General features: G+C 38.9%; 1 protein-coding gene across 8 annotated transcripts in view; it reads left to right on the plus strand.

Moving 5' to 3' along the window:
- IQSEC1 (IQ motif and Sec7 domain ArfGEF 1) overlaps positions 1-14,149 on the plus strand; it is a 479,651-nt gene that overhangs the window by 423,570 nt on the left and 41,932 nt on the right. For all 8 annotated transcript variants that reach the window (XM_089523108.1, XM_089523116.1, XM_089523111.1 and 5 more), the window contains 3 exons: positions 6,557-6,718; positions 11,032-11,154; positions 12,930-13,096. In XM_089523108.1, coding sequence (XP_089379234.1) covers positions 6,557-6,718; positions 11,032-11,154; positions 12,930-13,096 — 452 coding nt within the window. The remainder of the gene's footprint in view (positions 1-6,556; positions 6,719-11,031; positions 11,155-12,929; positions 13,097-14,149) is intronic.

The following is a 14,149-nucleotide window of genomic DNA, read 5'->3' on the forward strand; positions in this document are numbered from 1 at the left end:
AGGGGAAGAGGAGACCCAAGATAACAGGCTCCAGTTTGAACCAGAGGAGTCAGGCAGCCCTGCCCTGGAAATGAAGCCTGGACCTTACCATGTAGAGCCATGTGGGAACAAGAGTCAAGGCCTGAGATGCTGCTTCTTCTAAATGTCATAGTCTGAAATGGAAGCAAAAAAAGATCTGGAAAGACTTTGGCCTGACTTAAAAATAAAACACTGAGGAAATTAGGCCAGTGTTGCTGATTTACAGCTAGCTATAAATGAATACAATCAAAGTTTTCAATGGGTTTTCCAGGCTATGTGGCCATGTTCTGGAAGAATTTATTCGTGATGTTTCACCTGCATCTGTGGCTGGCATCATCAGAGGGTGGTGGCATATTCTATGCCACCACCCTCTGATGATGCCAGCTACAGATGCAGGTGAAACGTCAGGAATAAATTCTTCCAACGTGCAGCCACGGAACCTGGAAAAGCCACAGAAAAATATGAACGCCAGCCATGAAAGCCTTCAACTTACACTGAATACAACCAAGTTTATTTCTTTGGTGCAAATTCTTCATTTGGCATCATTTGATGTTCCTTGTTCTCTCATTTAATGAACTTTGGCTTGCTTCTTGGTTTTTCTGTTGCTCATACTGCTTTCATACTTAAACACATTACTGGTTTTGCTCATGCTGGTGTGTATGACTTTGCATTGCTTTGGTTTCTTCACTATTTGTTTTCTTGGACTATAAGTGCACTCACCTGAACACTTGCCACACTCAAACAGATCAGCTTATATTATACTTGTCCAGACAAAAGGGGCTGAACTGGTGGATTCAACTTGCAAGAAAGAAGATTCCAACAAAACATTGTTGGAGATGTTCTGCAGTAGAATATAATGCTTTGAAAAGTAGAGGACTCTCTTTCATTGGTTGTGAAAAGTAGAGATGGCTGTATTTTCAGCTGTCATTTTTACCTTCTTAGAGTGAGCACACAAAAGGGGGAAAGGCAGGATTCCTGCATTGGTGGGGTTGAACCAGATAATCTTTTGGGTTCCTTCCAATTCTATGATTTCATGTCATGGTTTATCACCAATTTTGGTCAGAACAATACAAACTCATTAGTTTAAATGGTCCCCTACATTGTTAGTTATCTCTCCTGAGATATATAATTTCCAAAAAATTCGAAGCCATTGGGGGTGACTGTGTTGTTGTTTTTTTCAGATAAGGAGAGCAGGAATTAACATTTTTAGAAAAATTGAAGAATACAGTATTAGCACTCATAGTAGGTGGAACATTACTTTTTTGCTTTGGGAACATAAAAGGCATCAAATACTTCATTTGTGATATAAGTATCATGTATAATATATGAGAACCACATTTTATTCCAAATATAATTATAAATTGAATTTACTATTCAATTTCTAATTTAACTTTTTCCCATATGGGAAAAAGGATTCTGAACTGTATGGAACACATGAACTATAAGGAACCTATTTGGTTTCTTCAGTATTTCATCAGTATTGGTCAGCAGGCAACTCTTCCCCAATACAAACAGAATAAATTGTCATCAGTAGTAAAACAGAGTAAACTATTTCATCTCTCATAGTCCTTCATAGTGTCAAGCAGATACGACACAGTGATTCCTGTAAAAACAACTGAGGAAAAGAAACCAAAACAAGGAATTGTAATGATTGGAGAGCATAAATATTCTCACAACAATTTTTTCTTAATTCATTTTTGGAAATTATTTTGAGGTAGCAAATATATGAGACTATGTGTCCGTATGTGTGCATGCTTTCAGGTCACCTATCAGTTTATGGCAACCCCATTAATTTCACAGGGTTTTCTTAGGCAGAGGTGGTTTTGCCACTTCCTAAATATATGACTACCTTGTCTTAAACATTTTGTTGATCTTTTGAAAATAAAATATTCCATAACCTTCACTCCCCTCTTCCCCATTTTACTTGTGGGGGGGAGGCAGAAGATTATGCAAAATTTTATCTTACAGAGAAAAGTTCAGGGGGGGAATCCCCAATTTCCTTATTTTCCCCCAGCCTTCACACCTCTAATCTCTGCTAAATCCATTTCTTTTTCTGTGGAAATAGCAAAGCAGACCATACCCCAGGTGACATGTTTATATGTTTTTATATTATTTAGAACATTTTTTAAAAACCAATTTGATTTTTTAAAAAATCTTAGAAGTACAAGAAACACCTGCTGAGCTTTATAGTATAAAGGACATTGTAATGATCGAGCCTTAAGATCATCAGGTTCGGGGCAATCCCCAGAATGTTGACATGCTGCAGAATCCACTCTTTTCAAATAAAGTTTTATATTTTTTTTTCTGAAGTTGCACAGATAGAAAATCTATGAAGCAATCTGCATGTTGATGGGCTTAAGACTAGGGTATAAAAATGCTTATATAGTTAAATAAGCTAAATATAAATCCTTCTCCAAACCAGCCTCATCTACCTGCCTTTGAATACACTCACATTTTTGTAGGGGGCATTAATGAGCAATTGAGTTTAGGTCATCAAAGTCCACATTGAATTAAAAGCTGTGTAGCATGGTGTATATCCAGAACTAGTCCACCAGTTGATGTTCCAGAACGAAAAAAATTCAGATAAGGAGTAAAAATTCTGAACTGTAATTAAGAAGCATCGCTTTTGTAGTACAATCCTAAGTATGTTATTCAGAAGTAAATTTTACTGCCTTAATTCATTTTACTCCCCAGAAAGTTTGTTTAGGATTGCAGCCTTGTTTTCTTCTGCTTACTCAGATGAAAGTTAATGTTTGATTTGAATAAAGAAAATATTATTTCAGTTTGACCTTGGATTAATAGCATATTCTTTTATTATCGCTTGAGAACTTCCAAGCAGGCTGATTTTCAGACAAGATAATTTTTTTCACTGAGAGGAAAATGTATATTTCTTTTACTTATCCAGCATTACATTTTTACTACTGTAGCAGAGCAGACTAAGCACACAGAACTATTTGGTAATGTTATTTTTCAATAATTGCATGAGGGAAACATTGTGGCTGCTTTACTATCTTAGTCTAAAAATAGAAAGGTCACCTTGTTCTTGGAAACTGATTTCACTTGTTTCAGCAAGAGGCAGCATCCTTGATCTGCAAAGCTGGAAAGCTTTTTTTAGAGAACTGTAATATGTTAGGAGATGGAAAAAGCAATGAAAATATTGAATTGTGGTCACAGCTCTACTATACAAACCTTAGGCAATTGTATGGGAGCAGATAAATCCATCATCTGTATGCCCTTGTTACTTCTACATCTTCTTTATTAAACTGAAGGCACTGGCTGCATTATTAGACTTCATATTTTTGTTCACCCAAAAAAATGTCTTAGAGCAGGGATGGGAATCATGCAGATGTTGTTGCAGATTTATTGAACTGCACCTCCCAGCATTCCTCACCAGTATGGCCAGTGGGGAAGAAAGCATGATAGATGCTGGAAACAAGGCATGTATGTATTTTCCCCTTTCTCTTGCTCTTTTGGCTTGGTAAAACATTACTATGATGTCTAAATCAGCACACTGTGGATTAAGTGATCCCTGCAAACCAAAATTCTGATATGGTTTTCAGTCCTGTTTTAGTAAGACCACTCAAATCACAGTTTACTCATTGAAATATCAAAACAAGCTAATGTTTGACAGCCCACGAAATGTTGTATTAAGCTGAAGAACACTCAAAATATTCCTGATCATGTCAGTTATTCTGAGACTGAGGATCTGATATCTGAATTCAGAGTATAAATAAGGAATTAAAGATAAAGTCAATATATTATGTATGCATGTATGTATATCTTTATATCCTGCCCTGTATCCAAAAATGGACAACAATGACGCTTTGAATATGTTTTTGGCCAACCACTCCCATCAGTATACCAGTGGTGGGGATTATAGGAATTAAAGTCTGGAGGGTGACCATTTCCTACCTCTGTATGATGTATCCAATAATTAACAAGCACCCAAGAGGCTATCTAAGGCTGAACTCACACTGCAGAAATAATCCAGTTTGACATGACTTTGATTGCCATGGCTCAGTGCCATGAAATTCTGGGATTTATAGTTAGTTTTGGCAGCAGAGGTCTCTGACAAAAGTCCAAAGCACACTGCAGAAATAATCTAGTTTGAGACCACTTTAGCTGCACTGGCTCAGTGCTAAGGAATCCTGGGAATTGTAGTTTACTGTGGCACCAGACCTCTCTCTGACAAAGGAGGCTGAATGTCTCTCAGAACTACAGTTCCCAGAATTCTCTAGCACTGAACCAGGGCAATTAATGCAATCTCAAACTGGATTATTTCTGCATTGTGTTTTGAACTAGATAAGGCTAAATGTCTCACAAAACTACAGTTCCCAGAATTCCAGATCATGGAGCCGTGGCAGTTAAAGTGGTGTCAAACTGGATTATTTCTGCAATGTGGATGGAGCCTAAATACAATTGGAAAGAATGTGTTTCTGCTCCCCAGTTATATGCATTTGTGATTTGATGTGGGAATAATTTGTGAGTGTGTACTTGTATATCTAATGTTTGAAATATGTCTTCTTCTTTGCATTAGTAAAGCATACTGTAAAAATAAACATTAAGCATGATTCATAAATCCTATAATCCCATGCATGAAATATTCCTATGGCTGTAGTAATTTGGAGGAAATAACAGAAGAACCAGCTAGTGAGACCATGCAGCTTACCAGAGGCAATTTTTTAAACCTCACCAGTCAGTGCAAATCTCTGCAGAGAGCCTTTGTTGTCTTGTTTGATCCTAAGCTGCTTCTGCACAGAACTATAGTCATGGGATTGCTCTGCATTGGGAAGTTTGGTGGATATACTGTAACTGGGGCTTTAGTTCTAAGTGATAATTTATGTCTTTGCTGCAGAATTTGAGAAAGGCAGTTGTGGTGGTTCTCAAATTGAGCCAAATAAAAGATAAATGTGACTTCCAAATGTTGCAGAATTTCCATTTTACATGCAGCCTGTTTACAAGGTGAAATTCAAAAAGGCAATTCATTCTCTCTCCCCCCCCCCTTTTTTTTCCCCCACTAAAAAAAGATTATTCTAAAGGTTCTGGTGTGGTTGAGAGTCATACAAAGAGCTCTAGGGGAGGCAAGTGTTTGTAGACCTTTGGCTGCACTTTGCACACCCCTTCCTTAGGGATGGATGGATAGATAGATGGGGATAGAGAAAGAGTGAGAGACTTACTGAGGGTATGGATTTCTTAGTAATTTTATCTTTGAATGGTGATTATAGGCTTCACCTGTGGCAACACTGATGGTTTTTTTCCAAGACAGTGCATTAGCTGCTAAAATGACTGTTATGTTATGTGAAGTTAGATCCTTATTTCCAGAAAACTAGTTCAAAGTCTATGAAGTCCTACCACATTCTAAGGCCTAACTGTGAACGTTTCCCTCACTATAGAGCCTGAGGGAACTCCAAGTAGCTATGATGTGGCTCAGGGTGACATGAACAGACATTTGTGATGGTGGGTATAGAGGATTAGTTTGTTGCAACCAAAAATGAGGAGCCTCATTGGACTATAAAGACTAACTAGGATTTTTGTTTTTTGGTAGAAGTTTTTGTGCACTATAGCCCATTTCTTCCTTTGCGTCTGAAGAAAATGGCAATCCACCAATTCATCTGAACTTTTTAGTCCTTAAGGCAGCAGTGTACAACTGTATGGGAGTCAGGGACCAATTTTCTCTCTCCAGACCTCCCTGATGCCAGAAGCCCCCACAGTTGGCACAAATACCTCAATTTTCTTCTGCAGTCCCTTTCAAATTGGCTTGTTGTAGCTCTTTTTGAGAGGGTCTGCAGGAGAAAATCAAGGTATTTAGGGTTATATGGGGTCTACATTACTTGTGGGGTATTTTTCCCTGTTTTCACATGTGGTGGGAGACTTTTTGTGTGGTTTGGGGGCAAAACCTGCCCAAAAATTGTGCTAATTTTTTTTAATATGGGGTTGGAGGTTTTGAGGGGACTAGTGGGGTGATTTGGTGTCTACATATGTGGGCTCCAGGGGCTGCACAAGGGCCACAATTTGCCCATTACTGCTTTAAGGTGGCACAAGACTGTATAAATTGATAGGACAGAGTAACTACATTGGTTCACATGTAATCTAGGGACATTGTTTCTCTTTTTATAATAAAAATTAAATGCAGTCTGCGAGAACTGAGTACTGTCCCATCACTGTGTTAGTTCTTCTCTGAGGGGATCCATGGAGCAAGTTGAAGTAATTCAAACAAACCTTTTTGACTAGCAAGTCACATTCATTTTAGTGTTTCTACTCTAAGTAAGACTAATATACATGCCTTTTTAAAAAAGGGTTTAAAATGTTGCTCACTTTTCCATAGTCAATTGTGTACTGTAGCACTCTTGCTTCTTAAGTTAACCAAATATAAGAAGTGTCTTCAAAATAATTTTAGACCTTTGCATTAGAGACTAAATTATATTGGTTAGATGTGCAAAAATCTTAAAACATTCCCAATACGCCTTGACCATAGGATGCTTTGCATAGGTGGTAGGAGGGAAGAAAATGGGAATTTTGAACCTGTTATCTTCCTTAGAAAACCCGAAAAAGGAGTCCAGTACCTGATTGAGAGAGGCTTTGTGCCAGATACACCTGTTGGAGTTGCCCACTTTCTTCTGCAGAGAAAAGGACTCAGCAGACAGATGATTGGAGAGTTCCTCGGAAATCGGCAAAAGCAGTTTAACCGGGATGTATTGGAGTAAGTACCATGTACTAAGCATTGCAACTATTACATGTTTTAGTATGAGCCACGAGCTTCTAATTGAAGTGATGTTTACTGTCTCTTTTATGCATAAACTGAAAGCAATTGCAGAGAAGAACACCAAGCTGTGTAAGAATTAAGCAAAAAAAAAAAAGGTTTTTTTTTTAATTCCCATTATTTTATCACTGTGCACACAACTCGGCAAGACTAATCTAGAAGAATGTTCTAATGGCTTCTCAGCTATACTTTAATCCCTGATTACTTAGAATGCATAAGACAGGTTTACCCAGATGGAAGTTGTCAATTAATTTTGAGTCATTTGTTGTTGCTTGAAAGATAGCATAAGTCATTTTCTACGACAAAATAGCATAATGTGGTATGCTAGGTTCTGCTGCTATTGAAGAATGAGATACTACTGTTTTAAAGTTTAGTAGTCATTAAGTTCCTCCCTTAGTCAGAAATATTATTCATTTCTCATTTAAAAAGGAACTCTCCAAAAGTTAAGCAAGCAATATAGAAGTACAATAGCTAATGAAAACATTGAATTGTTGGTGCATTGTGGTTTGTTTTTTTTAACTGATGTGCTATTAGTATATACAGCATACTTGCTTACGATACAGGTTAAATTCTGGCTCAGCCTTATACAATTACCTGTACAGTATTTCAGTGAGTCACTTTTGGATGCAAAGGTTCTTGTTGTTGTTGTTGTTGTTGTTGTTGTTATGTTTATTTATATCTCGCTCTTTTCCCAGAACTGGGACTCAGAGTGGCTCACCGTATTAAAAGAACAGTGCAATTAAAAAGAGAAAAATGATATATTAAAATAGAATTAAACTATTGCAATATAAAAATAGATTTCTTGTTAAAATAATAAAACTGTTTAAAACACTTTAAAACAATACGACACCCCCAGCCTGCTTTTTTAAAACAGCCTGTTTTAAATGCCTGTCTGCGTAAGAAGGTTTTAACATGCCGGTGGAAGGACAAGAAGGAAGGGGCCATTCTGGTCTTTCTGGGAAGAGAGTTCCAGAGTCTAGGGCCCACTCTTGCATCCTCACCAACCATGCTTGTGATAATGGTGGGACTGAGAGAAGGCCCTCTCCTGTGATCTCACAGCCCAGACCAGCTCATACAGGGAGATACGGTCTGGACCGGACCCATATAGGTCATAATCAGCACTTTGAATTGTGCCTGGAAACAAACTTGCACCCAGTGGAGCTGTTTCAACAGGGGCATTGTGTGGCCTCTGTAGCCTACCCCTGTTAACAGTATAGCTGCAGCTCTTTGGACCAGCTGAAGTTTCCAAACACTCTTCAAAGAAAGCCCCAAGTGGGGCTCATTACAGTTGTCCAAATGGGATGAAACCAAGGCATGTACCACTGAGGCCAGTTCTGGCATCTCAAGGAAAAGGCACAGCTGGCACACATGTTTTAAAGATGCAAAAGCACTCCTGGTCACTGCAGAGACCTGGACCTCTAGGTTCGAAGTTGAATCCAAGAGTACCCCTAAACTGCAAACTTGCATCTTCAGGGGAGTGTAGCCCCATCTAACACAGGCTGGATCCATTTTCCCTGATCTGCTTTCTGACTGAACAGAAGCACCTCTGTCTTGTCTGGATTAAGTATGTTGATCAGTAGTATTCATTACCAAACCACAGTTGCATAATGTGTTTAAATTCAAAGTTCTGCATTTGACAGATGGAATGTTCTTTTCCTGCACACACAAAAGAAAAGTGGACATTTTCATTAAAAAGTAAAATAAAAGTATTCTAATTCATGGGTTCCTGAAAGAATTACATTGATCTTTAAATCTAGATCCATGTTTTTTCTGAAAACAATCCTGTAGATTAGAAGATTATGTTGGAATCTTGCTTAAGTATATCAAAGAAAGGCTTTTGTACAGGAAATTTTACCACATATTAATACTGATGAAGTCTGATGTGTTGCCAAAGTATATGATCTACAAATAAATTAGAACCTTTCACCATCTGCCCTTCACATTTGAGTCAGTTATTAGCTCTTATAAATATAGCATTGAATTTTCTATTTTCTGGTCTTAAAAGGTTTAGAGAGATTTGAGTGCACTTAACTAAGCATTTTGGAATGCAGCCATGAAAATTAAATATGCCAATCCAGTACTTAGTTAAAACAACCAATGTTAAATAATATAGAAACTTTTCTTATTAACTGACAGTATGTCAGGTAAAACTATGTAGTTTATTTTTATACATTGCTCTGTATGTTGAATTTATACAGGGTAGGAGAATAATGACATGTTGTTGACAGACCCATTGCAGCCATTTTTTAAAAAAACCATGTTTCTACAACACAACATGTGAAAGAAGTAGATGATATTTTATTTTTAAAATTACACGTTAAATATTAATCTAGATGACAGGTTTCACTGCAGAATAGTATCTAATTTAAACAACTACTAAGTAGTAGTACTACAGAATGGAATCTAACCTCTACTTCTGTTAAGTAGTCATCTACATCTACTAAGCTAGTAGATGAAGTCTTGGGATTCATTTGTTGGATATTTGTAATTATTTTGTGAATATGTGTAATGCTTAATCAGCTATGGGACAGATTTTTTAGTAGAGCCATAAGTCTAATGATTAAAGACACAACAGCAAATCTCAAATACTCGAATCTAATTGGTGGACCATCAGTTTGGCTAGCTGTGTGGTTCATGTGTTAATACATGGACTCTACCATGTCAAAGAAGCTACATCAAATTTTACTAATAACACCTCTGATGAGATCTTCTGTGTGGAAGACAAAAACAATTCCCCCTCCTTTTCTCAGAAATTCCCAGCTCATATTTAGGATCTCTGGTCCAGCACAGGTCCACTTATAACTATAGTTAAGAGATTTTGAACAGGAAAGTTGTAGGCTCATATAGACTCTCTTTCCATCTCATCTCAACTATAGTATATTATTCTTCTGGCACCAATCCTAACTGTAATTGAGAATGAACAAAATTTGAAATTAAGGCTTGGATCCAGAGAAGCTCAGATAAAAGATAGTCTGTGGAAGGTAATTGAGTGTATAATCACATAGCAATGTATTTAATAAAAAGCCTTTTAATATGGGAGGTATATTCTTACTGCATCAGTCCATTCTGCTTTGTAGCAATTGCTCTCCAGATTGAACTTTGCAATCTTAAAAACCTAATAAGGTAGAAACCTGCACAGTTTTTAAAATGTACTGTAGACTTTACAGGCATCAGAATAGACTATTAGACCATAATTTCACAAAACATAGCCCTGCATCAGCTTTGCAGAGAAACCTTTTATCCTTCTGTGGCCTCCCTGACTGCCTCCTGCATATCTTTTTTCTCCTTAAATTGTTAAAATAGATTACTAGTGTCTCCCAAAGCAGTTTTAAGGAGAAGACAGTGCAGTGTAGTGCTTCAGTAAGAAAAAGGGCCAGGGCTCTTCATTCGGAATCATTCTGGAATTGGGCAGTGGGGAAGAAAGATGATTGAAGGCTGTTCGCCACCCTTTTCCCAGCATACCTTGGCAAAGAGAAGCCTGGTATCTGTTGACTGCCAGAAGTGGGATGTAATGCATTCCTATTTGAAGTAACAAAGCTTAATGATGTTGTTATTGGGAAGTACAGTCACAACATATGCTTCTGTTAGTATAACAAAGAACATTTATTTCTAACTTCTAAAACATTCTAAAACATAAAACACTTTGGAGCAGTCTAGGCTACTAGGGGCTATTTTTTTCTATTTTTAAGTACATTTTTGTTTCAAAATATATTTAAAAATGAAAAAGTAACATATTAATAAGATGTTTGGAATGCATGACCCTTAACATAACAAGTAACATGTTGCATTTTAAAAGAAACTAAAGGATTGTTTTAAAAAAAAACAGTTCTAAGCTCTGCTACTTAATAAAACAGTGTATCAAAATAATACTTTGTTTTCTAATGAAAGTCTGGAATGGGGGGGGAGATTTCCCGGAACACGTAAAAGTGGTGGTTAATTGTGCTAATTTATTTTCTTCTTCTCTGATCATTATTCATCATTTGTTGTTCTTGTGCACCTTCAAGTTGTTTCCAACTTATGGTGACCTATCATGGGATTTCTTTTGAGGCTGAAAGTATGTGAGTTGCCCAAGGACACCTAGTGGGTTTCCATGGCCAAGCAACAAATCAAACCCTGATCTCCAGAGTTGTAGTCCACCCACTACACCACACTAGCTATATCGTAAAGGCATAACCTGTTTACATCAGCTCATTCAACTATTATATAGAGTTATAATTACTTTCAAAGCAGTTGTATATCTTTCTTTGTCCTAGCTGTGTTGTGGATGAAATGGACTTCTCGGCTATGGAACTGGATGAAGCACTCAGGAAATTCCAAGCTCATATCCGTGTTCAAGGAGAAGCTCAAAAAGTAGAACGGCTCATTGAAGCTTTTAGGTATGACAGAAAGACCTATCTGCCCTTCTTTTAGTTATGTTCTCATCTGTTAAGCCACAGGGGTAGCAATGGTGAATGCAGCCAGATGTACCCTGTTTTGTTTGTTTCAGTGTTCACAGTCACATTTTTAGGTAGTCTGTTTTCAGTATACAACATATTGTACATTTGTTGTTTCTTAGACCATCCATATTAAGCTGAAAGAAAAAGCTGCCTAATTGCAACTTAATTCTTAAACATAAGAAAATAAGATGTATCTTCTCAACTCTCAACTTGTTGGAATGAAGATTATGGCGCGGGACAGACCGTCCAAAAAGGACAGTCTCCCGGAGCCTAGTTTTGGTCTGCGGGGAAGCCACAGCCTCCAGACAAGTGGGACTTCCCCACAGACGAAAAAGAACCCGCGAAAAGGGGGTGGTTCTTCTGATGCCATTATGATGCCGCAGTGCGCCAGTGGCGCACTTGTGACGTTGTAATGGGGCTGCGACATGCGGACGCTATGCATCCGGTACGTCACAATGGCGGCGCCCATCTGTACAGGGCGCCGCCATTTTAACGCCCTCATCACGTGCGAGGGGCGTCTAGAAGTGCCGCCCTTGCATGTGACAAGGGCATCCTTTCCAATCCGTCTGGACCAGGCCATTGTCCTTTATAGTATTTTACAGTGCACTTTGTTGACCTTTAATTAAGCTGCTTAACTGAGCTGAGTAAAGAGCATTAACTTATTAAAACCTAGATGAAGGTTCCTTTTCATTGGTGGGAAAAGGAATTTATCCTTGCTCTCCAACTCTGGTTGGAATGTGGGAAGAAATTTTATAGCTTCCAATGTTCTCAAAATAAAGGGAATTATCTTCGGAGTGTCCGCTGAATCGCTAAGGTCCCAAACACATTGCAGAAATAATCCAGTTTGAGACCATTTAAACTGCCCTGGCTCAGTGCTAGGGAATCCTGGGAATTGTAGTTTATTGTGGCACCTGAGCTCTCTGACAGAGAAGGTTAAATGTCTCACAAAACTACAGTTCCCAGAATTCCGTAGTATTGAGCCAGGGCAAATAAAGCGGTCTCAAACTGTATTATTTCTGCAGTGTGTTTTGGACCAAAGTCATAAGACTATTTTAGAAATGTGTGTACTGTACATACATTCCAGGTGAAGGAAGTGTGCTGCCTACTGCCTATCTCGTTGTATAATTTGACTTCTTTGCTGCCATATTTGGACCACGTTTGCTTGTAAGCAAGCAAGAATTACTGCCACAGTCAGCAATGCAGTTCATATGAACAGTAGTATTAGGCTTGGAAAAGGGTGATATTTTCTTTACATATCCTGCTGAAGAACTTATACAATAGTGTGTAATATTCTGCTGTGAATTTTATGGCAGAGGATTAATCACAATTTCTGGTTTTTAGTTATTAATCCTCTTTGTTCTACATGGCAGCATAGTGCACTACGTATTAGACATATGTGCTCCTGTGCAACATGTAGAGTTTGAAGGACTGAAGGGATGTATTTTAATAGAGTTAGCATAGATTTAACTGGAGGAATATCTAGACCAACCAGTAGTAATGTGGATGCAGACATGGGGCATAACAATAAGCCATCTGAATTAGAGAAGCTATAATTAGCTAAAAGAACAGAATAAAATAGTAAATAATGTTAGAATACTGAATGTCTCTGTCATGAGTATAATAAACTGAATGAAACCGTTTATTAGTATGTTCTAAGTGGCCAACTGATTCATTCTTGAATCTGACTCATGTTTTTTCTTCGCTGTCTTTCCTAGCCAGAGATACTGCATCTGCAATCCAGGCGTTGTGAGGCAATTCAGAAATCCTGATACTATCTTCATTTTAGCTTTTGCAATTATATTACTAAATACAGATATGTATAGTCCAAATGTGAAACCAGAACGTAAAATGAAGCTTGAAGATTTTGTCAAGAATCTAAGAGGTAGGGTTAATTTAAGAATCTATCAGTGTTTAGAGTCTAGATGTGTTGTGTTTTTCCTGTTGTGAACATGAGCCAAGTATAGAGAGCTCTGACATTCTTAAATAGAGAGAACAAAATTATTCCAATATTTATAGTGTGATTTTTGGATGCTTAATAGACAAAGACTCCCACTTTCTAAAGGGGCCTGTTCCTAAACATCACTGTGGTACAAGACCAAATAGGTCTTTTTTAAGTATGTAGAGAGATCTTTTTGCACCTTTGAGACTAAGGCAGGTTACAGATCGCCGAAAAGCGGGAGCCTGCACCCGCCCGTTTCCCCACCGGATCGGGGCCTCAGCAGCCAGAGCGGCAGCCGCTGAGGCCCCGATCCGCCACTTTCCAGGCCGCGGGGAAGCGGCAAAACGCCGCTTCCCTGCCGCCTGGAAAGGGGTGTCCTTGGGGCTCCAAGCCCCAAGGACACCCCGCGACGGCAGGGAGGAGGAGAAAGGGGCCGCTTGGCCCCTTTCTCCTCTGCGTTGCTGGGCGCAGCCGTCTGAAGGCTGCGCCCAGTGATGCAAAGCCAGGAAGGAGCTCCGAAACGGAGCTCCTTCCGGAGCCTTGGAAAGGGCGCACTAGGCGCCCTGGGGCAGCCCCAATATGTCACAACCGCGCCGCCTCGTTTGGAGGCGGCGCAGTCGTGACGTAGTGATGGCAGCAGGCCGTGTGGAATGGCCGCCGCCATTTTCTACGCGCGGAGCGGGTGCTAGGGTTAGGGGCGTCCGGAAAGGACGCCCCTTACTAACCCTAGTACGTGCTCGTCGCGTACTTTAAGGCCCATTTATAACGGGCCTATCTGAAAGAAAGAAATTGGGAGGATGAGCTTTCGTAGGCTTCTGTCTACTTCCCCAGATGCCTTAATTGCTAACACGGCTATATCCTTGAGGTCTTTTTTGAATGAGTTGTACAAATTGCAGACTAGGATTGAGTCACATTGAACACAGTCAAATTTATTTTTAAGTAAATATGCATGTAGTCGCACTATTGCTGCATTTATCTGACTTCCACAGAAGGTTA

This window comes from Sceloporus occidentalis, unplaced genomic scaffold, assembly GCF_023333645.1.
Source record: "Sceloporus occidentalis isolate IW3139 unplaced genomic scaffold, rSceOcc1.0.p SCAF_1, whole genome shotgun sequence".
Lineage (NCBI taxonomy): Eukaryota > Metazoa > Chordata > Lepidosauria > Squamata > Phrynosomatidae > Sceloporus > Sceloporus occidentalis.